Below are 26,684 nucleotides of genomic sequence, written 5' to 3' on the forward strand. Positions count from 1 at the left end.
CTGGCAGTTCTCAAAGGAATGGTCCAACAGGCTTTCCTGATTTACAAGCAAGTGGGAAACGCTTCAGGAATTCCAAAGGTCAGGGAAGAAAGAGAAACAGTTCCAGTGCTTTTGTTCCCCCCTCTGCCTGGGTGTAGGAGCTGAATGAAAAGGCTGGGGATACTGCTGGTTTTTTTAATTAAACAGTCTTGGGCTTGGGTAAGGACAGGTTGAAGTTTCACCGGTCATTGCGCCAATGGAATCCAGTAATTTTCAGGGTCTCACAGAATGTGGGGAGAGTGGCCAGAACTCGAATATGTCACCAGACAGCATCCGGAAAATTCAGTTTCAACAAAGTTATATAAGAAGTGCTGCCAAAGCTGGCAACAGATTTATGTTTTTGAATCCAATTAAACTCTGAAGATTGGTAAGATTGGTAGTGACTTTTTTTCCTACACCCACAGCTGTGAATCTTAAAAAAAAAAAAAAAAAAAGGCTGGGCGCGGTGGCTCAAGCCTGTAATCCCAGCACTTTGGGAGGCCGAGACGGGCGGATCACGAGGTCAGGAGATCAAGACCATCCTGGCTAACATGGTGAAACCCCGTCTCTACTAAAAAATACAAAAAAACTAGCCGGGCGAGGTGGCGGGCGCCTGTAGTCCCAGCTACTCAGGAGGCTGAGGCAGGAGAATGGCAGTAAACCCAGGAGGCGGAGCTTGCAGTGAGCTGAGATCCGGCCACTGCACGCCAGTCTGGGCGAAAGAGCGAGACTCCGTCTCACACACACACACACAAACCATTAAACAGGGTGACATCAAATGACTTATTAAAACAAAAGGAGGCCGGGCACCACAGTGGCTCATGCCTGTAATTCCAGCACTTTGGGAGGCCAAGGTGGGCGGATCACCTGAAGTTGGGAGTTTGAGACCAGCCTAACATGAAGAAACCCCGTCTCTACTAAAAATACAAAACTGGCTGGGCGTGGTGGCGCATGCCTGTAATCCCAGCTACAAGGGAGGCTGAGGTAGGAGAATCGCTTGAACCCGGGAGGGAGAGGTTGTGGTGAGCTGAGATCACGCCATTAACTCTAGCCTGGGCAACAAGAGTGAAACTCCGCCTCCAAAAAAAAAAAAAAAAAAAAAAAAAGAGCAAGGTTCTTGAATTATTTTTTTCTAAACAGGCCATTTAAGGCAATTGATTTAAGCCACTTTCTGGATATGCCAATGCAAACTGCTCCCCTGCCTTTGTGAGCCACAAATGAAGCTGATCTCTCATTAGCTAATAGATTTATGCTCCAGTATGACAAGTTGCTCAGTCGTAGGTGAATAGGTGAGCACACAAGGCTGATCCACAGAGAACATCAGGATGTTTTATTTTGCTTCAAGTGCCTGTGAATCATCCCGACACACAGTTCCGATGTTCCCTGCAGTTTCTGAGTTAAAAACAGAATGCAAAGGTAGGAGCCAACACCTACACTGTGGCAAGCTGTCAATCAGACAGGCCACGCACAACTCAGCAACAGGAAAGGATGTGGTCAGATGTACTCGCTGGCAAGAGTAACTTCTACCAAGACCCTGTTTAGGCTGCATACTTCCAAACAAACAGCACCAAGGCCTCTGACTCCCTGCGCCCCTCCTAACACTGTGACTTTAAACTCAGTCCATAGAGTGGGACTTAATCAATTGCACTTGCTCTGGGGCAACTGAAAAAGGAAGATGAAATGTAAAGGAGCTCAGAAACACAGGCGACCTCATCTAAAATGAAACTTTATAGTAACCCTCGGATGCCTGGGCCCACCCCGACACTTCCTGTAACCAGACACTCTCCGTTACAGTTCCTTGCCCTTCAAAAGGGGACTTTTTCATTTCATTGCTCAAACCACAATTAAGTCCTTGAGTTTGAAGTCAATTGCACTATCTCCACCAGGTAAACGGCAGTCATTCAATTCCAAATTTCCTTCATCAAACGAACTGCCCGACTCACTGTCCTGGAGTTCTTCAAACACCTATTAGTATTAGTTAATACTAATACTCAGTATTAACGCCACCAGGCACGTTAATACTGAGATACCAGCGTCTCTATCTTCAGAGAACCACCCCCCACCCCACCCACACCCGGCCATGCAACCTTCCACTCCTTTTCTACTCTCAAACTTTCTAACGCACCATTCTTTCCTTTCTCCGAGAAGGTAACTTACATTTGCAGCATGATTTGGTTCAAAAAGATGCCGTCCACTAAATCCATGTACATAGTCAGGTTGTCCTGGTTGCCGCTTCCAAACAGGCCAAAAGTTTTCACCTGCCGGGAGGGGGACGAGGAGAGAAAGACAGGAAGTCACCCCAAGCGCACAAACGGTCCAAAGCTCTCCCAAGCAGAGACGGGCCGGGTCAGTGTGAGCAGAAAGGGGTCCCCCACGCCCACCCCACCCTTCAGCAGGGACCGAGCCCGGCCTTCTCCCAGGGCCTCTCTCCTCTCCCCGCGCCGGGCAACAGACACGGGACAGGAGGAGGAAAACTTCCTCGCCACTTTTCTCCTGCGTTCCAGGGCAGAAAAAAAAAAAAAAAAAAAATAGACAGGACTTTTCAGTAAATATCTCACGTCTCAAATCCATTGTAAATCAGTGCGCCCACCCCAGTCTGTTCACGTTCCCACTCGGCGCCCCCCATTCCCCACCCGTCACCGCCATCCACCGGCTGGTCTGAGGGATTCAGAAAAACTACACGAGATATTTGGTTGCGAAGAATGGGGTCCTTTTCGGGAGTGGCTAAACCTCGGGGACAGGAGTGACCACTGGGACCCGGTCCGCCCCGAGGCCGCCAGCCTAGCGCCCCGGCGGGAACAGGTGTACCCGGCCGGCTCCCGGCCCGGCCGAAAGCGCGGCGGGGTGCCGCGCTGGACGCAGAACGGGGGCGCCGGCTCCAGAGTGAAAAAGCTCCGGACTCCAGGACGCGGCCCCAACCCCGGCCGGGAGCCACTTGCTGCGTCCCTAGCGGCCCGGGGCCACCCGGGGCCCCGGCCGGGTCAGGTCTGCGGCGTCCCCCAGCCGGGCTAGAGAGGAGCCGGTGCACCAACAGAGGGGCGGGGAGCCAGGCACACTCACCCAGGTCACCAGCGGGCTCTGCAGGAAGAGCTCCAGGAGCTCCGAGACGGTCACGTCCATGCTGAGGCTGCGCCCGCCGGCTCCGCACCTCCCGCCCCGCGTCCCCGTTCCCCCGCGCCGCGGCACAAAACGGCCCCGCAGCGAGCACCGGGCGCGGAGCTGCGGCGGCTCGCGCCCGGGAGACAAAGGCGGGGCGCGCGAGCTCACGTTCCGCGGCTTCGGCGGCCCCGCGCCCCGCCCGGGTCTGGGGGAAGGGGAGGGCCCGCCGCTCGGGGAGGAACAATGCGGGCGGCCCCGCCCCTCGGCGGCCCTGGGCGACCGGCGCGCCGCCTCGCGGTGCCAGCCCGGGAGCCTGGGAGCCCGGGCGCGGGACGCGGCTACGCGGGGCGCTGGGAGGGGGCTGGTGGCCCGCGGCGGGTGGGTCGCGGCGCCCGGTTCACCGCCCGTGGGACCGCGCGCCCTCGCTGAGCGCAGCCTCCCGGCGTGTGGAGCCCCAGCACGTGGCGCCTGCCTGCGCGCGTGCGCCTGCAGCCGGGGCCCGAGCGCCACGTGCGGACTGGGGCGCGCGGGCACTGGTGCGCGCCGGGAGCTGGGACGCCCTGTCCTCCGAGGTTGCTCTGCTTTCCGAGGTAGCCGCCAGGCCGCCGCCCGTTCCGGGCTTGGGGAGCTCGGCCCTGCGCCTTTGCGGACTCCCGGCAGGTGCACGCCCCAGGTACAGCCAAGAGGTCCCGCAAACCCGCACTCCTCACGGTTGTGCCCGGCGCCAGAAACGCGCCCCGACCCTGGGGGCCGGGCCAGTGGGCAAAATGGGGAAACTTTATGTTGAGTTTAGGCCATAGGGGCGCAGCCCATCGCGCCCTACCGTGCCCCACCGTGCCATGTTCCGGGCTGCCTGCCTTCTAAAAGTTCCTGCAGGAAGCAGGTGATGTGGCCTCCCCGACCCGGGCCCGCCCCCACCACTTTGCCGGAGGCGAGCCAAATTCCAGCCGGGGTTCCTAGCAGCAGCTTAGTGGCAGGCGACAGAAAAAGGGCAAAGGCCCCACCTGGCTGGAAGGCAAGCCCAGGGGCCGGACCTCCATGCGGGACGGCACGAGGCAGGAGCCGGCTCCAGGCTGGTCTTGGCCTGGTAATAATTTCACACCACCAGCTGGTCCTTGTTCAAAGCAGTGTAGACCATTTTACTAATTTAACCCACACGATCGCCGCATTTCCCAGCTGGGCCAGCCGGTGCGGGGTTGACCCGAAGCGCCCTGTGTAGCGCTTGGCAAGTATACAGCAGGCACTAAATGGCTGCCGACAGGCTAGATGGTAATTTTGAAAGTCGGCTTTGTGAAGTGTTGGGGCTGCGGCATCTGCTGGTGGTGCGTGGTATTACAGCCCAGCGCTGGCAGACCCCGTTGGGCTGGGGAGGGTTGTGAGATTATGGACTGAGAGCCAAGGACGGCGGTTAGGGGTCCCTGGAGACTGTGGAAGGTGGGGTAGCATAAAAGACAATGGGGGGCTGCGGAGGAACTAAAATTTCGAGACCACATGGTTTTGTTGTGCACCAGAAGTTCATTAGAAGAGTTCCTTAATTGCTTCTCAACCGCAGCGCTGGCTCTCCACCACGCGGATTAATTTAACAACTCTAATGATTGCTCTGTGAAATTTGAAGAACACTGGCTTAAGCAAAGACCACAAGAAAGAAGAATTGAGATCAAAGAGGAGTGTGTACCATAGCTGTGGAGGAGTTTCAGCTGTGAACCATGAAATGTCCTGTAAACCATTTCAAGGAGTTTGATTTTTATACCAAAAACAATGGGAAGACACCACAGGTTTTTGGAGCAGCATCTCAGACATGTCGAAAAAGATGTTTTGATCCCTAAAATAATGAGAGAAAAGACCAGAGAGAGGTCTTCTGACAAGTTCAAGATTTTACCAAATGTTGCAAGAATTCTGCAATCCTTATGGTAGTAAAATGCTGGAAAGAAAATTCTGCATTGAAAGAATGTCTAACAGCTCACTATAATGACCTAGCTTTTTATGAATAATACAAAATGGAATACCTGAAGGAAAAGGAAGAATTCAGAAAAACTGGAATTTCTACAAAAAAAGACTACAGAAGCTGCCCACAAGTGTGTAGACAAATATTCAGATGACATTCAGGAACTCTAATATTCATGGAAGTCGTTTATAGAATAAACCTTAAATAATGGACTCAAGAATGTGTGTTTGCTAATTATGTGTGTATCCTAATTATGGAAATATTAATTTTATCTGAAATAAATTTTTTTTTTTTTTAGAGATGGAGTCTCGCTCTGTCACCCAGGCTGGAGTGCAGTGGCATGATCTCTGCTCACTGCAAGCTCCGCCTCCTGGGTTCAGGCCATTCTCCTGCCTCAGCCTGACTGTAGCTGGGACTACAGGCGCCCGCCACCACGCCCAGCTAATTTTTTGTGTTTTTTAGTAGAGATGGGGTTTCACCGTGTTAGCCAGGATGGTCTCGATCTCCTGACCTCATGGTCCGCCCGCCTCGGCCTCCCAAAGTGCTGGAATTACAGGCGTGAGCCACCTTGCCCGGCTAAAAATTTTTTATTTAAAAAATGTTCCTTAGTTGCTCATAATGTAAGTTAGTTCAAAAATAGGTATAATGTGTACAAACACCGCTCTTTGCTTGGAAGCAAGCAAAAAAGTAAGGGATGCAGATGCGGCCAAAGTTATTTTTCCAAATTTTTTGGAAAGACAAGGATGAGGGATCTTTAAAGTTATTTGTTGAGGCTGGGGCAGTGCCCCACACCTGAAACCCCAGCATTTTGGGAGGCCGAAGTGTGTGGATCACGTCGCCCAAGAGTTCCAGACCAGCCTGGCCAAAAAAAAAGAAAAAGAAAAAAAAGCTGGGCATAGTGGTGCACACCTGTGATCCCAGCTACTCCGGAGGATGAGAATCACTCGAACCTGGGAGGTGAAGGTTGCAGTGAGCTGAGATTGCACCATTGCCCTCCAGCCTGGGTGACAGAGCAAGACTCTGTCTCAGAAAAAAAAAAAAAAACACACACACACACATTTATTGAGTAAGCTCACTCTCCCACACTAGGAAATACAGTGGACAAATCCCTTTTGACAGTTGTGAGACTTTTCCCAGTCCTAGTGAGGGAATTTTTCCCTGGGGACATTGACAAGGCCCTGGGCCACAGCCATGTCAGGAATGTTTGCTTTGGGGTCAGTTAGCTGCTGTGTTGGTTCATAATCATTGATGTATCTGCCACCATGCGGTGGCTTGACCACGCCACCAGCCGGTCATTGTTCAAAGGATCTAACTCAGCTTCCTTGTTCCCTAGGAGGCAATGGGGCAGGTACGCTGGATGGTGCCCCAGGTAGCAGGGTTGGAAGGCTTCAAAGGACTGGGTGGCCTGGACACGTTACCTCCTAGAAGTCACTTAATCTGCAAAATCAGGATAAGACCATTTTCCCCATACGACTTAAAGCTCAAGGTGATGCATGTAAAAAGATTGTGGAAGCCATAAAGCTTTGTAGAGATATATAATCACTGTCTCTTCCTCATCTTCTGCCCCATTCTGCTACCCCTGCTTTAATAAAAAGTGTTTTCCCGAAGTCTCCATCAGGCTGGGGCATAAGCTTCAAGGAGCAAATGCACAGACCCTCCACTGACCACTACACAGAGAGTCCCACTCCCCGTCCATCCTTCCAGAACATCCTTGGCTTTCACTCCATCCATCTGAACCTTAACTCTTTATTTTTAAGTTTTTCCTTGTTAATCTCTGGATATAAATGTATATATTGCTTAATATATTGCTTCCTGGATAGAAGCAGTATTTTGTATTCTTCTGATAAAGGAATTTTCTACCCTCTCAGAAAATAATGACTCAGCAGTGTTAACTAATGGCATTTCTACTTTACTACATTTCTAATTTCTAAATTGTTCCTACAACTTTGGGTGGGTGAGGGAATAGCTTTTTTTTTTTTTTTTTTCGAGATTGAGTCTTGCTCTGTCACCCAGGCTGGAGTGCAGTGGCACAATCTTGGCTCACTGCAACCTCTGTCTCCCGGGGGTCAAGCTATTCTCCTGGCTCAGCTTCCCAGGTAGCTGGGACTACAGGTGTGCACTACCACACCGAGCTAATTTTTATATTTTTAGTAGAGACGAAGTTTCACCATATTGGCCAGGCTGTTCTCAAACTCCTGATCTCAGGTGATCTGCCCACCTCGGCCTCCCAAAGTGCTGGGATTACAGGTGTGAGCCACCATGGCTGGCGACAAAATACTATATTCTGTGATAGTTTTATATTGTCACAGATCTGACATTTTGGAACATTATTTTATTTACTTAATTAATTATTTTTGTTTATTTATTTTTGAGACAGAGTCTCGCTCTGTTGACCAGGCTAGAAGTGCAGTGGCTGAGCGATCACAGCTCACTGCAGCCTCAGTCTCTTGGGCTCAAGTGATCCTCCTGCCTCAGGCTTCTTAGTAGCTAGGACTACAGGTGAGCCTCACCATGTCCGGATAATTTTTCTTTTAAATTTTTTAATTCTTAGTAGAGATGAGTTTGCTATGTTGCCCAGGCTGGTCTCAAACTCCTGAGCTGAAGTGATCCTCCTGCCTCGGCCTCCCAAAATGCTGGGATTACAGCCCACCATGCTGGGCTGGAACATTCTTAAAATATTGGAAATTAGGCTGGGTGCAGTGGCTCACACCTGTAATTCCAGCACTTTGGGAGGCCGAAGTGGGTGGATCATGAGGTCAGGAGTTTGAGACCAGCCTGACCAACATGATGAAACCCTGTTTCTACTAAAAATACAAAAATTAGCCAGGCATGGTGGTATGCACCTGTAATCCCAGCCACTCAGGAGGCTGAGGCAGGAGAATTGCTTGAACCCCGGAGGCGGAGGTTGTAGTGAGCCGAGACTGCACCACTGCACTCCAGCCTGGGCGACAGAGAGAGACTCTGTCTCAAAAAAAAAAAAAAAAAAAAAAAAAAAAATTGGGAATTAATATTATTGTCAAATTCAGGAAAAGCATAAAGGATTTGGGGTGCTTTGGGATGCAAGGCATAGGAGAGTATCTATGTTTCAACCTGCTGCTTGTTAATGTGACACTGATATTTTGGGGAGCATTTCAACCTATTTCAAAGATTTTTTTTTTTAAGAATAGGAAATAATACACTAAAATGTGGAAATACAGCTGGGTGCAGTGGGCTCACGCCTGTAATCCCAACACTTTGGGTGGATCATGACGCCAGGAGTTCAAGGCCATCCTGGCTAACACGGTGAAACTCCGTTTCTACTAAAAAAAAAAAAATTAGCCAAGCATGGTGGCACGCACCTGTAGTCCCAGCTACTCGGGAGGCTGAGGCAGGAGAATTGCTTGAACCCAGGAAGCAGAGGTTGCAGTGAGCCAAGATCGCATCATTGCACTCCAGCGTGGGCGACAGAGCAAGACTCTGTCTCAAACAAACGAACAAAAAAAAACATGGAAATGCTGAAGTATACACGTAATATTGGAAACCAGGATGCTCAAGTAAACATATTTTCAACTAATTTATTTTTCCTTTAACTTTTTCTTAAGGATATAGTTTAAATCATGAAAATGCTGATATTTGTCAAATTTGGTCCTACAAAAATGGCAATTTCATATGGTTGAACCTAAAGACTAACAGTATTTAAAAATTTAAAAATAAACATTATAGAATTTCTGCTAAGTGCTAAACATTATGATAAGCACTTCAAACAAGACACGAACCTGCTCTCAAGAAACAATAAGAGACCAGGCGTGGTGGTTAATGCTTGTAATCCCAACACTTGTGGAGGCCCAGTTCAAAACCAGACTGAGCAAATATAGTGAGACCCTGTCTCTACAAAAAATCTAAAAATTAGCTGGGTGTGGTGGTGTGCACCTGTAGTCCTAACTACTTGGGAGGCTGAGGTGGGAGGATCACTTGAGCTCAAGAGATCGAGGCTGCAGTGAGCCATGATCATGCCATTGCACCCCAGCCTGGGCAACACAGCAAGACACTGTCTCAAAAAAAAAAAAAAGGAGTAAGAAATAATCACAGATAAATTTAAACCATCTGCATTTTTAAAAGTTATATGCAGACAAGTAAAAATAATACAAGTTCAATCATGTATTATGATGCTAGATGCATCTGAAACTGGATAATACAATATATTTTTTTTTCTTGAGACGGAGTCTCACTCTCACGCAATGTCCACTTGCTGCAACCTCGGCCTCCAGGTTCAAGCAATTCTGCCTCAGCCACCTGTGTAGCTGAGACTACAGATGTGCACCACCACGCCCAGCTAATTTTTGTGTTTTTAATAGAGACAGAGTTTCACTATGTTGGCCAGGCTGGTCTTGAACTCCTGACTTCAAGTGACGCACCTGCCTCAGCCTCCCAAAATGCAGGGATTACAGGCGTGAGCCACCACACCCGGCCATACGATATAGTTTTATCTAATAAGACAACCTTACATGAAACCTTACTAGAAAATGCATAAATTTGGGGTCACCAGAGATATGGATTTGAGTCCTGGCTATGCCGTCTACTAGCAATGTGACTTGAAACAAATTCTTAATGTCTCTTAGCAATGGTTTTCTTGTCCACACAATGTGGCTCCTACTACCTCCCTCCCAGGAATGCTGTCAGAATGAGGAACAATCTATGTAACGCGCCTGGTACAGCCTAAGTGTTCAATGAAAAGTGGCTTTTTTGATCATTGAAATTATTAAATTGTTACATTTATAGCACTTGATATTTTTCAAAGCATTCTCACTTATACTATCATTTATCATAACATCTCAATGGAAAAGAGAGTCTAGTTAATGTGATCTGCCTAAATTGGCTGAGCACATTTAGATTTGGGACTAAGAGCCAGGCATCCTGAATGGTTCCATGCTCTCTCTTCCTGATCACAGGCACTGAAGAAATAAGCTGTATTGTAAAGCTATGTGTCAGCTCAGAACTATGTCTTCAGTGACAACATAATGAAGACTAGATGTGACCCTTGATTTTAAGAGCTTGATGGTGCATAGGAAGGACAGCATCTTGGAAAGCATGTATGCGGTACAGAAATAGTACAATGGAGAGTGTGTTTACACCTTAACTTCTTTTGGGGAATTGTGAAAGGCTTTGCTGGGGGTGTGATATTTGGCCAGAGTACTTCAGGCTGAATAAAAGCTTGTTCTGCAGATAGGTGGGAAATGTTGCATGTGGCGACTTTCTGGGGCCACTGTTGTGAGGGTAGGAAAAACAGTTTACTAAGATAGTTGTAGGTAAGGAAAGGCAGATTTATTAGAGAAATTAGGAAAACCTGTTGCAAGGAAGCAATGGGCAGGTCAGCAAGTGAAGAGCTGACTGCAAAGAGACGAAGGCTGGCTGGGGATTTTACGGTATGCTCTTGTGCTGTGTGCTGAAGAGAGCTTTGCGCAGTGTCGATAATGCCAAGGTTGCAGTGATCTAACTTGCATCTTTCTATCAGCCGAGGGTCTGCTGATAAGTCGGGTGCAGGAAGATTTTGAGTTATTCGTGAAGGAGAGCTGTGTGTCCTGGACCATAAACAAAGGCTGACTTACAGCTTATCTGCTTTCTCTTTTTGCTTTCCCCTGGTCCCGCTAAGCCTAGCTCCTTTTCCATTGCTAGGACTCCACAGTAAGGACATTCTAGGCAGAGGGCACACCACGTGGAAAGACATGTGGGAACCACAGGCAGCCCCACACTGCCGAGACACAGAGGGAGGTGATGTTACTGGGATATGGGCGAGGTGGGCAGGGCCCAGCTTCTGAGAGGGCCAATGGGCTTAGTCCAGGAGTTCGGACTTTATCTTAAGGAAAGGCGGGAGCCATCAAAAGGACTACAGCTGGACTGGGCCTTGACTAGGTTTGCTTTTCTTTCTTCTTTTTTTTGAGACAGAGACTCTGTCGCTCAGGCTGGAGTACAGTGGTGCAATCTTGGCTCACTGCAACCTCCATGATACGGTTTGGCTTTGTGTCCCCACCCAAATCTCGCCTTGAATTGTAATAATCCCCACGTGTCGAGGGCAGGGCCAGGTGGAGATAATTGAATCATGGAGGCAGTTTCCCCCATACTGTTCTGGTAGTGGATAAGTCTCACAAGATCCGATGGTTTTATCAATGGGAGTTCCTGTGCACAAGCTCTCTTGCCTGCCGCCATGTAAGATGTGACTTTGTTCCTCATTTGCCTTCTGCCACGATTGTGAGGCCTCCCCAGCCATGTGGAACTGTGAGTCCATTAAACCTCTTTCCTTTATAAATTCCCCAGTCTCAGGTATATATTTATTAGCAGTGTGAGAACAGACTAATACAGTAAATTGGTACCAGGTAGTGGGGTGCTACCTTAAAGATACTCAAAAATGTGGAAGCAACTTTGGAACTGGGTAATAGGTAGAGGTTGGAACAGTTTGGAGGTCTCAGAAGAAGACAGGAAAATATGGGAAAGTTTGGAACTTCCTAGAGAGTTGTTGAATGGCTTTGACCAAAATGCTGATAGTGATCAGGACAATAAGGTCCAGGCTGAGGTGGTCTCAGATGGAGATGAGGAACTTGTTGGCAACTGGAGTAAAGGTCACTCTTGTTAGGCTTTAGCACTGAGAGACTGGCAGCATTTTGCTCCTGCCCTAGAGATCTGTGAAACTTTGAACTTGAGAGAGATGATTTAGGGTATCTGTCAGAAGAAAGCAGCAAAGCATTCAAGAGGTGATTTAGGTGTCGTTAGAAGCATTAGTCTTGGCTAGACGTGGTGGCTCATGCCTGTAATTCCAGCACTTTGGGATGCAGGTGGATCATTTGAGATCAGGAGTTTGAGACCAGCCTGGCCAACATAGCAAAATCCCGTCTCTACTAAAAATACAAAGATTAGCCAGGTGAAGTGGTGTGCACCTGTAATTCCAGCTACTTGGGAGGCTGAGGCACAAGAATTGCTTGAACCTAAGGAGGCAGAGGTTGCAGTGAACCAAGACTGTGCCACTCCAGACTGAGTGAGACTCAGTCTCGAAAGAAAAAGAAAAGTGAGACTTGAAAAAAAAGTGAGACTCAGTCTCAAAAAAAAAAAATTTTATTATGTATTCACAAAGATATGGTTTGGAATTGGAACTTCTGTTTAAAAGGGTAGTAGAAGGCCGGGCGCGGTGGCTCAAGCCTGTAATCCCAGCACTTTGGGAGGCCGAGACGGGCGGATCACGAGGTCAGGAGATCGAGACCATCCTGGCTAATACGGTGAAACCCCGTCTCTACTAAAAAATACAAAAAACTAGCCGGGCGACGAGGCGGGCGCCTGTAGTCCCAGCTACTCGGGAGGCTGAGACAGGAGAATGGTGTAAACCCGGGAGGCGGAGCTTGCAGTGAGCTGAGAGCCGGCCACTGCACTCCAGCCTGGGCGGCAGAGCAAGACTCCGTCTCAAAAAAAAAAGGGGTAGTAGAGCATAAAAGTTAGGAAAATTTGCAGCCTGGTGATGCGACAGAAAAGAAAAGCCCATTTTCTGAGGGGAAAATTCAACCCACTGCAGAAATTTGCATAAGTAACGAGGAGCCAAACGTTAATCACTAAGACAATGGAGAAAATGTCTCCAGAACATGTCAGAGGTCTTCATGGCAGCCCCCCTCATCACAAGCCTGGAGGCCTAGGAGGAAAACATGGTTTCCTGGGCTGGATTCAGGGCCCCGTTGCTTTATGTAATCTGGGGACTTGGTGCCCTGCGTCCCAGCCGTGGCTAAAAGGGGCCAGTGTAGAGCTCGGGCCATTGCTTCAGAGGGTAAAGCCCCAAACTTTGGCAGCTTCAACCTGGTATTGGGCAGGAGTTCGAGACCAGCCTGGTCAGCATAGCAAAACCCCGTCTCTACTAAAAATACAAAGAGTAGCCAGGTGAGGTGGTGTGCACCTGTAATTCCAGCTACTTGGGAGGCTGAGGCAGAAGAACTGCTTGAACCTAAGGAGGCAGAGGTTGCAGTGAGCCAAGGGCCCCAACTAGTAGAGCTGTGAGAAGAGGGTCACTGTCCTCCAGATCACAGAGTGGTAGAGCACCAACAGCTTGGACCTTGGGAAAGCTGTGGCCTGGAAAAGCCACAGACACTCAACACCAGCCAATGAAAGCAGCCAAGAGTGGGGCTGTACCCTGCAAAGCCACAGGGTGGAGCTGCCCAGACCATAAAAACCTACCTCTTGTATCAGTGTGACCTGGATGTGAGACATGGAGTCAAAGGAGATCATTTTGGAGCTTTAAGATTTAAACATTTCTTTCTTTCTTTCTTTTTTTTTTTTTTTTTTTGAGACGGAGTCTCCCTCTATCGCCCAGGCTGGAGTCAGTGGCCGGATCTCAGCTCACTGCAAGCTCCGCCTCCCGGGTTCACGCCATTCTCCTGCCTCAGCCTCCCGAGTAGCTGGGACTACAGGCGCCCGCCACCTCGCCCGGCTAGTATTTTTTTTTGTATTTTTTAGTAGAGACGGGGTTTCACCGTGTTAGCCAGGATGGTCTCGATCTCCTGACCTCGTGATCCACCCGTCTTGGCCTCCCAAAGTGCTGGGATCACAGGCGTGAGCCACCGCGCCCGGCCGGAGCTTTAAGATTTAATGACTGCCCTGCTGGAGTTTGGACTTGCATGGTGCCTGTAGCCCCTTGGTTTTGGCCAGTTTCTCCCATTTGGAACAGGTGTATTTACCCAATGCCTGTATCCCCGTTGTACCTAGGAAGTAACTAACTTGCTTTTGGTTTTACAGGCTCATAGGCAGAAGGGACTTGCCTTGTCTCAGATGAGACTTTGGACTATGGACTTTTGGGTTAATGCTGAAATGAGTTAAGACTTTGGGGGACTGTTGGGAAGGCATGATTGGTTTTGAAATATGAAGGACATGAGATTTGGGAGGGGCCAGGGGCAAAATGATATGGCTTGGCTCTGTGTCCCCACCCAAATCTCACCTTGAATTGTAGTAATCCCCATGTGTCAAGGGTGGGAGTAGGTGGAGATAATTGAATCATGGGGGTGCTTTCCCCCATACTGTTCTCACAGTAGTGAATAAATCTCATGAGATCTGATGGTTTTAGAAATGGGAGTTCCCCTGCACAAGCTTTCTTGCCTGCTGCCGTATAAGATGTGACTTTGCTCCTCATTCATCTTCCGTGATTGTGAGTCCTCCCCAACCATGTGGAACTGTAAGTCAATTAAACCTCTTTTCTATATAAATTACCCAGTCTTGGGTATGTCTTTATTAGCAGCATGAGAATAGACTAATATACTCTATCTCCCAGGTTCAAGTGATTCTCATGCGTCATTCTCCCAAGTAGCTGGGATTACATGTGTGTCACCATACCTGGGTAATTTTTGTATTTTTACTAGACGGGGTTGTACCATGTTGGCCAGACTTGTCTTGAACTCCTGGCCTCAGGTGATCTACCCACCTCAGCCTCCCAAAGTGCTGGGGTTACAGGCATGAGCCACCATGCCTGGCCAAGTTTTGCATCTTAGAAAGATCTCTGTGCAACCTCAATAACAGGATTAAAGAGGAAAAAAAGGCAAGGAGATAAATCAGAGTTTTGCAGTAATTCCTGTGAGGGTGATCAGGGTCTAAACTAGAGCAGGGGAGGTGGAGAGGAGGGTTGGTGATTGAATGTGGAGGGGTTGGGGGATTTGGATAGGGTAGGAAGACTGAGTTGTGTCACCAACTTTGGGGAGCCTACCCAAATTTATTTCATGGCCCCTTCCTTGATAAAGCCTAGTCAGTGGATCAGCCACAAGCTTGGTAGCAATGCAGTCTCAGAACCCTCTCAAGGCCTACTTGAATCAGAATCTGCATTTGAGGCTGGGCACAGTGACTCATGCCTGTAATCCCAGCACTTTAGGAGGCCAAGGCAGGCAGATCATTTGAGGTCAGGGGTTTGAGACCAGCCTGGTCAACATGGTAAAACCCCATCTCTACCAAACAAAAAAAAAAGAAAAAAGAAAAGAAAAAAAAAAAAAAAAAGAAAAATTAGCCAGGCTTGGTGGCAGGCATCCCAGCTACTCGGGAGGCCTGAGGTACAAGAATTGCTTGAACTTGAACTTGGGAGTGAGCCAAGATTGCACCTCTGCACTCCATCCTGAGTGACAGAGCGAGAGTCCATCTCAAAAAGAAAAAAAAACAATCTGCATTTGAACAAGGCCCTGATTGATTCCTAGGCGCCTTTACATTGAAGAAGGGAGCTCAGGAAAGCGTTGCTTTCATTCACCCTTTCATAGTAGCAGGCCTCCAGCACGAGCCTCAGTTTAGTAAAGATAGGTTTACTGTAAAGGTGCGGGATGAAAGGGTGTATCACAATATATCCATGTTCAATCGTGTCTGGCACCAGAAGTATCTGGGTAATGGAAGAGCAACAGGTTTGAAATGTACAGGACTAGCTAAGTGACCCGGAGTAAATAGCTGGCAGGAAGAAGCAAAGAGGGAGATTTCTTTGAGCCCCAGACTCTGCTGGTTCATTTCCAAATTCTAAACTTGTAGCATGTTTTCATGTGTAACAGTCAATAAGCAAGACTAATGTTTATTGTTTAATACCTAAGAGTGAGCACATTTTCAACAATGGCTTACTTATTTAAGGGGATTTTAAAAAAATCAACAGAGAAATGACTTTGAGATCTTGTCGCTGAAAAGTTTCCTATAATCTTTGCTCGTGTAACTGAGGCAGAACAGGACAAAGCATTTTTAGGACCTGATGCAGCCTTTGAACGGGGGTCCTAACTCTGGGGTTCTGAACACACCTTTTTATGAGTAAATGTTAAGATCAGGCCAGGTGCGGTGGCTCACACCTGTAATCCCAGCACTTTGGGAGGCCAAGGCAGGTGGATGACTTGAGGTCAGGAGTTCGAGACCAGCCTGACCAATATAGTGAATCTGTGTCTCTACTAAAAATACAAAAATTAGGCCGGGCGCGGTGGCTCAAGCCTGTAATCCTAGCACTTTGGGAGGCCGAGACGGGCAGATCGCGAGGTCAGGAGATCGAGACCATCCTGGCTAACACGGTGAAACCCCGTCTCTACTAAAAATACAAAAAAAAAAAAAAAAAAAACTAGCCGGGCGAGGTGGCGGCGCCTGTAGTCCCAGCTACCTGGGAGGCTGAGGCAGGAGAATGGCGTGAACCCGGGAGGCAGAGCTTGCAGTGAGCTGAGATCCGGCCACTGCACTCCAGCCTGGGTGACAGAGCGAGACTCCGTCTCAAAAAAAAAAAAAAACAAAAAACAAAAATGAGCCAGGCATGGTGGCACACACCTGTAATCCCAGCTACTCGGGAGGCTGAGCAAGAGAATCACTTGAACCCAAGAGGTGGAGGTTGCAGTGAGCCAAGATCGCGTCACTGCACTGCAGCCTGGGCAACAGAGTGACACTCTGTCTAAAAAAAAAAAAAAAACCCTAAGTGAACCACCAACAATATGTAAAAGCGCTTGTTTCTCTACCCTACCACTGTACCAGCAGAGGGGACTGTCAAATGCTTGAATCTTTGCAATGTGATCAATTAGAAATGGAGTCTCATAGTAGTTTTAATTTGCCTTTTCTCTTATTGCAAGTGAACTTGAACATCATGTTTCTGGTAAATCTTTTAATATCTCAGCCAGGTGTGGTGGCTCACGCCTGTAATCCCGGCACTTTGGGAGGCCAAGGTGGGGGGATCATCTGAGGTCAGCAGTTTGAGAACAGCCTGGCCAACATGGCAAAACTGTGTCTCTACTAAAAACACAAAAATTAGTGGGACGTGGTGGCAGGCACCTGTAATCCCAACTACTCGGGAAGCTGAGGCAGGAGAATTGGTTGAACCTGGGAGGCAGAGGTTGCAGTGAGCTGAGATCATGCCACTGCCCTCCAGCCTGAGTGACACAGTGAAACTCTGTCTCAAAAAAAAAATATCTCTATATGTGAACTGTCTTTTCAAATATCTTTTTTCCATTTATCTATAAAATTTTTGGACATTGTCAATATTTTAAAGAGTTCTTCATATAAATTAGGATTTTTGCCCCTTGGTGATGTATGTCACACGTATTTTCTGCCAGTTTATCATTTTTCTTTTGACTTTGTTTTTGCTACAAAAATGTTATGTATTGTTACATATTTATACCTGTCAATATGGTGGATTACATTGACTTTTCAAAGGCTGAACCGGCCTTACATTCTTGGGATAAACCTTAGTTGGCCATGATGATTTATTCTTTTCATGTATCATTAGATTCAATTTGCTAGTAATTTGTTGAGAATTTTCACATCTATATTCATGACGGATATTGGCCTCTAGTCTTCTTTTTCTGTAATATTTTTAGTTTTGGTGTCAGGTAATGATGACCTTAGCAAACGAAGTATTTCTTCTTCTTTATAGCCTAAAAGAGTTTGTGTAGAGTTGATATTTTTCCTTAAATAATTGGTAGAATTTGCCAGTGAAGGTATCTGCACCTGTAGTTTTTGTTGCTAAAAGGTTTTAAATTATAAATTTAATTTCTATAATAGATACAAACTAACCAGGTTATTTCATGTTTCTTTTTTTTTTTTTTTTTTTTGAGGTGGAGTCTCGCTCTGTCGCCCCGACTGGAGTGCAGTGGCCGGATCTCAGCTCACTGCAAGCTCCGCCTCCCGGGTTCCTGCCATTCTCCTGCCTCAGCCTCCAGAGTAGCTGGGACTACAGGCACCCGCCACCTCGCCCGGCTAGTTTTTTTTTTTTTTTTTTTTGTATTTTTAGTAGAGACGGGGTTTCACCGTGTTAGCCAGGATGGTCTCGATCTCCTGACCTCGTGATCCGCCCGTCTCGGCCTCCCAAAGTGCTGGGATTACAGGCTTGAGCCACCGCGTCCGGCCTATTTCATGTTTCTTAAGCTGTATAATATGATTTTGGCTCTGTGTCCCCACCCAAATCTCATGTTGAATTGTAATTCCCAATGTTGGGGGAGGGACCTAGTGGGAGGTGATTGGATCACAGGGACCAGACTTCCCCCTTGCTGTTCTCATGATAGTGAGTTCTCATAAGATCTTGTTGTTTAAAAGTGTGTGTCACCTTCTCCTTTGCTCTCTCTCCTGCTCTGCCATATGAAGATGTGCCTGCCTCTGCTTCACCTACCACCATGATTGTAAGTTACCTGAGGCCTCCCCTTGCTTCTTATACAGCCTGTGAAATGTGAGTCAATTAAACCTCTTTTCTTCGTAAATTACCCAGTCCGGTAGTTACTTGTAGCAGGACAAATGTCAGATCAAACTAATACAGAAAATTGGTACCAGAGAAGTGGGCCATTGCTATAAAGATACCTGAAAATGTGGAAGAAGCTTTGAAGTCGGGTCATGAGCAGAGGTTGGAACCCTTTTGAGGGCTCAGAAGAAGAAAGGATGATGAGAGAAAGTTTGGAACTTCCTAGAGATTTGTTAAATTGTTGTGACCAAAATGCCGATAGTGATATAGACAATGAAGTCCAGGCTGAGGTGGTCTTAGATGGAGATGAGGAACTTATTGGGAAATGGAGTAAAAGTCACTCTTGCTATGCTTTAGTAAATAGAATGGCAGCATTGTGCCCCTGCTCTAGGTATCTGTGGAACTTTGAACTTGAGAAAGATGATTTAGGGTATCTGGCCGAAATGTCTAAGCAGCAAAGCATTCAAGATGTGGCCTGGCTGCTTTTTTTTTTTTTTTCTTTTTTTTTTTTTTCTTTTTTTTTTTTTGAGACAGAGTCTCGCACTGTCACCTGGGCTGGAGTAAAATGGCACAATCTTGGCTCACTGCAACCTCCGCCTCCCAGGTTCACATGATTCTCGTGCCTCAGCCTCCCAACTAGCTGGGATTACAGGTGCATACTACCACACCTGGCTACTTTTTTTTGTATTTTTAGTACAGACAGGGTTTCACTATGTTGGCCAGACTGGTCTCGAACTTCGATCTCGTGATCCACCTGCCTCGGCCTCCCAAAGTGTTGGAATTACAGGCTTGAGCCACTGCACCTAGGCCTGCCTGGCTGCTTCTAACGGTGTATACTTATATTCGTGAGCAAAGAGATGATCTAAAACTGTAACTTATATTTAAAAGGGAAGCAGAACAGAGAAGTTTGGAAAATTTGCAGCCTGACCATGTGATAGAAAAGAAAAACTCATTTTCTGTGGAGGAATTCAAGCCAGCTGCAGAAATTCGTATAAAAAAAGAGGAGCCAAATGTTAATAGCCAAGACAATAGGGAAAATGCCTCAAAGCCATTTCAGAGACCTTCATGGCAGCCCCTCCCAACACAGGCCTAGAGGCCTAGGAGGGAAGAATGGTTTCATGGGCCAGGCCCAGGGCCCTGCTGCTCTGTGAAGCCTCAGGACATGGCACCCTGCATACCAGCCACTCCAGCTTCAGCTGTGGCTAAAAAGGCCCCAGATATGGCTCAGGTCAGTGCTCCAGAGAATACAAGCTGGAAACCACCAAGGCTTCCACATGGTGTTAAGCCTGAGGGTGCACAGAGGGCAAGAATTGAGGCTTGGGAGCCTTGCCTAGATTTCAAAGGTTGTATGGAAACACCTGGGTGTCCAGGCAGAAGTCTGCTATGGGGGCAGAGCCCTCATGTAGAACTTTTACTAGAGCAGTACAGAGCGGAAATGTGGAGTAGGAACCCACACACAGAGTCCCCACTGGGGCACTGTCTAGTGGAGCTGTGAGAAGAGGGTTACTGCCCTCCAGAACTCAGAATGGCAGATCCACTGACAGCTTGCACCATGCACCTTGAAAAGCTGCAGGCACTCAATGCCAGCCGGTGGAAGCAGCTGCAGGGGCTGTACTCTGCAGAGCCACTGGGGCAGAGATCCCCAAGGGCTTGGGAGTCCATCCATTGCATCAATGTGGCCTGGATGTGAGACATGGAGTCAAAGGAGATTATTTTGGAGCTTTAAGACCTAATGATTGCCCTGCTGGGTTTCCGACTTGCATGGGGCCTGTAGGCTCTTTGTTTTGGCCAATTTATCCCATTTGAAATGGGAGCATTTAGCTAATGCCTGTACACCGGTTGTATATTGGAAGTAACTAACTTGTTTTTTATTTTACAGGGTCATAGGCAGAAAGGACTTACCTTGTCTCACATGAGACTTTGGACTTGGACTTTTGAGTTACTGGTGGAATGAGTTAAGACTGGTGGACTGTTTGAAAGGCATGATTGTGTTTTGAAATGTGAGAAGGACATGAGATTTGGGAGGGCTCTGGGGTGGAATGACACGGTTTGGCTCTGTGTCCCTACCTAAATCTCATGTTTAACTGTAATCCTCAGTGTTGGGAAAGGGGTCCAGTAGGAAGTGCTTGCATCACGGGGGCAGATTTTGCCCTTGCTGTTCTCATGATAGTGAGTTCTTGTGAAATCTGGTTGTTTAAAAGTGTGTGGCACCTTCCCCTTTGCTCTCTCTCCTTTTCCACTATGTGGAGATGTGCCTGCTTCCCCTTTGCCTTCTGCCACAATTTTAAGTTTCCTGAGGCTTCCCAGCCATGCTTCTTGTACAGCCTGCAGAATTGAATCAATTACACCCATTTTCTTAATAAATTACCCAGTCTTGGTAATTTATTAGAGTAATTACCCAGTCTTGGGTAGTTCTTTATAACAATGTGAGAACAGACTAATACACTGTGGTAGTTTGTGTCTTTCTAGGAATTTCTCCACTTGATCTAAATCCAAATTTTTGGGCATAGAGTTGTTCCTACCACTGCCTTATTATCCTTTTAATGTCTTTAGAGTGTGTATTGATGTTTCTATTAATTTTTCTGTTCTTAATTTCATTGATTTGTGCTCTTTATTTTCTTCTATTTGAGTTTGGTTTAATTTCTTTTTCTAGTTTCTTTGTTTTTTTACTTTTAAATTTATTTTCTTTTTTATTTTTTTAGACAGGGTCTCACTCTGTCACTTAGGCTGGAGTGCAGTGGTGTGATCATGGCTCACTACTGCCTCAACCTCCCAGGCTCAAGTGATCTTCCTGCCTCAGCCTCCCAAATAGTTGGGACTACAGGTGCACACCACTACACCCAGCCAATTTTTTTAATTCTTTGTATTAGAGATGAGGTCTCATTATGTTGCCTAGGTTTCTAGTTTCTTTTTTTCTTTTTTTTTTTTTTGAGACGGAGTCTCGCTCTGTTGCCCAGGCTGGAGTACAGTGGCTGGATCCCAGCTCACTGCAAGCTCCGCCTTCTGGGTTTACGCCATTCTCCTGCCTCAGCCTCCCGAGTAGCTGGGACTACAGGCACCCGCCACCTCACCCGGCTAGTTTTTTGTATGTTTTTTAGTAGAGACGGGGTTTCACCGTGTTAGCCAGGATGGTCTCGATCTCCTGACCTTGTGGTCCGCCTGTCTCGGCCTCCCAAAGTGCTGGGATTACAGGCTTGAGCCACCGCGCCCAGCCAGGTTTCTAATTTCTTAAAGTGGAAACTTATATCATTGTTTTCAGACCTTTCTTTTAGGTTTTTTTTTTAAACACCTTTTTTGAAATATAATTCAAGGCTGGATATGGTGGCTCATGCCTGTAATACTAGCACTTTGGGAGGCTGAGGCGGGTGGATCACCTGAGGTCAGGGGTTTGAGAACAGCCTGGGCAACATGGTGAAACCCCATCTCTATCAAAAATACACAAATTAGTCAGGTGTGGTGGCGCACCCCCGTAATCCTAACTACTTGGGAGGCTGAGGCACGGGAATCACTTGAACGCAGGAGGTGGAGGCTGCAGTGAGCCAAGATCATACCACTGCACTCCACCTTGGGAAACAGAGTGAGACTCTGTCTCAAAAAAAAAAAAAAAAAAAAAGGCCGGGCGCGGTGGCTCACGCCTGTAATCCCAGCACTTTGGGAGGCTGAGGCGGGCAGATCACAAGGTCAGGAGATTGAGACCATCCTGGCTAACACAGTGAAACCCCGTCTCTACTAAAAATACAAACAATTAGCCAGGCACAGTGGCAGGCGCCTGTAGTTCCAGCTATTTGGGAGGTTGAGGCAGGAGAATGGCGTGAACCTGGGAGGTGGAGCTTGCAGTGCCTCAGCCTCCCAAGTAGCTGGGACTACAGGCACACGCCACTAGTTACCTCTTTAAAGACCCTGTCTCCAAATACCATCACATTCTGAGGGACTGGGGGTTAGGACTTCAACATATGAATTTTGGGTGTACTCAATTCAGCTTGTAACAGTATCCGTGTTGCAAATCAGTTGACCATAGACACATGGTTTTATTTCTGAACTCTCTATTTCGTTTAAATTGATCTCTATTTTATATGCTAGTACGACACTTTCTTGATTACTCTTGCTTTGTAGTAAGTTTTGAAATTTGGAAGTGTGAGTCCTCCTCTTTTTTTTTTTTTTTTTTTTTTTGAGACGGAGTCTCGCTCTGTCGCCCGGGCTGGAGTGCAGTGGCCGGATCTCAGCTCACTGCAAGCTCCGCCTCCCGGGTTTACGCCATTCTCCTGCCTCAGCCTCCCGAGTAGCTGGGACTACAGGCTGCCCGCCACCTCGCCCGGCTAGTTTTTTGTATTTTTTTAGTAGAGACGGGGTTTCACCATGTTAGCCAGGATGGTCTCGATCTCCTGACCTCGTGATCCGCCCGTCTCGGCCTCCCAAAGTGCTGGGATTACAGGCTTGAGCCACCGCGCCCGGCCCTTTTTTTTTTTTTTAAGATTGTTTTAGCTATTTCGAGACCTTTGCAGTTCCATATGAATTCTAGAAGCAGCTTTTCAGCATCTACAAATATGTCAGCTAGTGATTCCGATGGGGATTGCATTCTGTCTGTGGATCAATTTGTGGAATATTGCTATTTTAACAATATTAATCTTTCAATTCATAAACATGGGATCCATTTCCATTTATTTAAATCTTTAATTTTGGCCACGCCTGGTGGCTCATGCCTGTAATCCCAGCACTTTGGGAGGCCAAGGCGGGCGGATCACTTGAGGCTAGGAGCCTGGCTAACACGGAGAAGCCCCATCTCTACTAAAAATACAAAAAAACAGCTGGGTGTGGTGGAGTGCACCTGTAATCCCAGCTACTCAGGAGGCTGAGGCACGAGAATTGCTTGAACCCAAGAGGTGGAGGTTGCAGTGAGCCAAGATCTCACCACTGCACTCCAGCCTGGGTGACAGAACAAGACTCTGTCCCCAAACAAACAAACGAACAAAACTTTAATTTCTTTCAACAATGTTTTTTAGTTTTCAGGGTATAAATTTTGGACTTCTTTTGTTGAATTTGTTCATATCTTATTTTTCTTTATGCTATTGTAAATGGAATTGTCTTAATTTTCAAATAATTCATTGCAAGTATATAGAAATGCAATTGATTTTTTTTTTTTTTTTTTTTGAGATGGAGTTTCACTCTTGTTGCCCAGGCTGGAGTGTAATGGCGCAATCTTGGCTCACCACAACCTCCGCCTCCCAGGTTCAAGCGATTCTCCTGCTTCAGCCTCCCAAGTAGCTGGGATTACAGGTATGCACCACCACGCCCAGTTAACTTTGTATTTTTAGTAGAGACGGGGTTTCTCCATGTCGGTCAGGCTCGTTGCGAATTCTAACCTCGGGTGATCCGCCCACCTCAGCCTCCCAAAGTGCTGGCATGAGCCACCGTGCCCGGCCTTTTTTTTTTTTTTTTTTTTTTCTTTTTTTTGAGACGGAGTCTCGCTCTGTCACCTAGGCTGGAGTGCAGTGGCACGATCTCGGCTCACTGCAAGCTCCACCTCCCAGGTTCACGCCATTCTCCTGCCTCAGCCTCCTGAGTAGCTGGGACTACAGGCGCCCGCCACCACGCCTGGCTAATTTCTTTGTATTTTGCTAATTTTTTTTGTATTTTTGACAAGGGTTTCACCATGTTATCCAGGATGGTCTCGATCTCCTGACCTCGTGGTCTGCCCACCTTGGCCTCCCAAAAGTGCTGGGATTACAGACATAAGCCACCGCGCCCTGCCCCAGAAATACAACTGATTTTTGTATGTTGATGTTACATCTGCAACTTTGCTGAACCTGCTTATAGTTCTAAGAGTTTTGTATGAATTCCCTAGGACTTTGCATGCAAGATCATGGCATCCACAAACATCTACAAACAGTTTTACTTCTTCCACCTTTTTTTTTTTTTTTTTTTGAGGCAGGGTCTCACTCTGTTGCCCAGGCTGGAGTATGGCAGTGTGATCTTGGCTCACTGCAACCTCCTCTGCCTCCTGGGCTCAAGTGATCCTCCCACCTAAGCCTTTTGAATAGCGGGGACCAACAGGTGCATGCCACCATGTCCACCTAAATTTTTTTTGTTTTTTGAGACGGAGTCTCACTCTGCTGCCCAGACGCTGGAGTGCAATGGCGCGATCTCGGCTCACTGCAACCTCCGCCTTCCGGGTTCAAGTGATTCTCCTGCCTCAGCCTCCAGAGTAGCCAGGATTACAGGCACATACCACCATGCTCGGCTACTAATTTTTAAAATATTTTTTGTAGAGAAGGGGTTTTGCCATGTTGGCTAGGCTGGTCTGTAACTCCTGGGCTTAAGCCATTCACCCTCCTTGGGCTCCAAAAGTGCTGGCATCACAGGGGTCAGCCACTGTACCCAGCTACTTTTTCCTTTCTAATCTGATGCTTTTCATTTAATTGTTTTACCTAAATTGTCTGGCTAATACCTGCAGTAAAATGTTGAAGAGGCAAGAGACACTTCTTATTTCTGATGTTAGGTGGAAAACATCTAGTCTTTCACCATTATTTTAACTCTAGATTTTTCTCAGATGCCCTTTATCTGGTTAAGTTTGTGTAGTGTTTTTATCATGAAATGGTGTTGAATTTTGTCAAATGCTTTTTTGGCATTTATTGAGATAATCATGTGTTTTTGTATTTTAATCTTTTGATATGGTTTATTACATTAATTGATTTAAAGACGTTAAACCCACCATGCATTCCTGGATAAATCCCACTTGGTCATTGTATACAATTCTTTGTTGCTGGATTCAGTGTCCTAGTATTTTGTTGAGAATTTTTGCAACCATATTCAGAGATATTACTTTGTAGCTTCCTCTTCTCGTGATATCTTTGTCTGGATTTTTTTATTAGGGTAATACTGATCTGACAGAATGACTTGGGAAGTGACCCCTCCTCTTCTGTTTTTTGGAAGAGTTTGTGAAGAATTGGTAAAATTCAGTAATGAAGCCAGCTGGACTCCAGGGTTTTTTGTGTGTGGGGATAGTCTTTTGGATTACTAATGGAATCTTTTCACCTGTTATAGATCTCTTCAAATAGTGTTTCTTCTTGAGTTACTTTCAGAAGTTTGTCTCTAAGAATGTGTCCATTTCATCTGAGTTATCTAATTTACTGGCATACAATTATTCATAGTATTCCTTCAAGGTTGGTAGTAATGTCCCAACCAAATGTCTTTTATTTCTGATGTTAATAATCTGAGTCTTCTTTTTTTCTTCGTCAAGCTACTGCTTCTGTGAACAACCAGGGGTGTGTTTTTTCCCTCCACTCCAAATCGAGTCAGCCACTTCCAGCAGTGAAGCTACTTGTTTTTAAGGCTCTCCTGCTTAAGTAGAACTACCTAGCTGGTTGAGCTGAGGGGTTGGGAGTGGGGAAGGAAGGTGGCTTCAGGGGATGGGAGTAGCCCCGGGCCAAAATTCTAGACTCCCACTGTTCTTACCCAAGATTATTATTATTTTTTGAGACAGGGTCTCACTCTGTCACCCAAGGGGGAGTGCAGTGGCATGATTACAGCTAGTTGCAGCTTTGACTCCCTGGGCTGAGGTGATCCTCCCACCTCAACCTCCAGAGTATCTGGAACTACAGGGATGTGCCACCATGCCCAGCTAATTTTTGTATTTTTTTGAAGAGGTGGGGTTTTACCATGTTGGCCAGGCTGGTCTCAAACTCCTGAGCTTAAGCCGTCTGCCTGCCTTGGCCTCCCCAAGTGCTGGAATTATAGGTGTGAGCCACTGCGCCCAGCCCACCAAGATTCTTAACTTTTCTTAATTTGTTGTGTCTTTGGTTGATTTCTACAGTCCTGAAACGGTTGGTTTTGGCAATTTTGCTGTTTTAACATTGCTTTTTGGGGAGAGATTTGCCAGTTCCTCACTCAGCCATTTATGGATGTGTAATCTTAATCAATACATTAATTCCCACTGCATAGATTATGAATGACTCCTAAAAGTAGATAATTTTCAGACTTGTTTGGACTATATTATATGAAATAGGTACTACTTATTGAGTCCCTACCATTGGGATAGCTGTTTTATATATACATATATTCCATAGCCCTCAATATTGTTTTGTGGGTATTATTCCTATCACAAATGAGAAAACCAAGGCTAAAGGAGCTTGCCTGAGATCTTAGTAGCAGAGTAAGAATTTAAACCCAGGCCTTTCTATGCTCTTCCCATTCCACTTTGTCCACTTTTCACTGCTCTCTTACCAGGAAATATGTTCTTGGAATAAATTTATCAATCAATATACAAGTACGGAACACATATTGTGGGATTTCCTGAGTGCTATTTAGCCTCTTTTATTTTGCACCCCAACTCCCTATCCCATTCCAGTCTTCCAAAGTAGGCCCTTGAAGGGCTTGAATTGGGGGTTTTGGGTGAAAGGTTTTCACTAATTCCTCATTCTCTGCCTTTATTGAAAGCCACCCCAAGCATTCCAAAGGCCAAATATTTCT

General features: G+C 46.8%; 1 protein-coding gene and 1 pseudogene across 2 annotated transcripts in view; one reads left to right on the top strand and one right to left on the bottom strand.

Moving 5' to 3' along the window:
• CCDC88C (coiled-coil domain containing 88C) overlaps positions 1-3,291 on the bottom strand; it is a 148,302-nt gene extending 145,011 nt beyond the window's left edge. Inside the window, exons 1-2 of one of the 2 annotated variants that reach the window (XM_030930084.1) lie at positions 3,079-3,289; positions 2,176-2,276 (exon numbers count right to left, since the gene is read on the bottom strand). In XM_030930084.1, the coding sequence (XP_030785944.1) occupies positions 2,176-2,276; positions 3,079-3,138 (161 nt within the window). In that variant the 5' untranslated portion in view covers positions 3,139-3,289. Of the gene's footprint in view, positions 1-2,175; positions 2,277-3,078 lie in introns of both variants that reach the window. The other variant, XM_030930083.1, reaches the window with a different exon arrangement.
• Positions 3,292-3,888: 597 nt separating this feature from the next.
• LOC115897688 lies at positions 3,889-5,200 on the top strand (annotated as a pseudogene).
• The last annotated feature ends 21,484 nt before the right edge of the window (positions 5,201-26,684 follow it).

This window comes from Rhinopithecus roxellana, chromosome 5, assembly GCF_007565055.1.
Source record: "Rhinopithecus roxellana isolate Shanxi Qingling chromosome 5, ASM756505v1, whole genome shotgun sequence".
NCBI lineage: Eukaryota > Metazoa > Chordata > Mammalia > Primates > Cercopithecidae > Rhinopithecus > Rhinopithecus roxellana.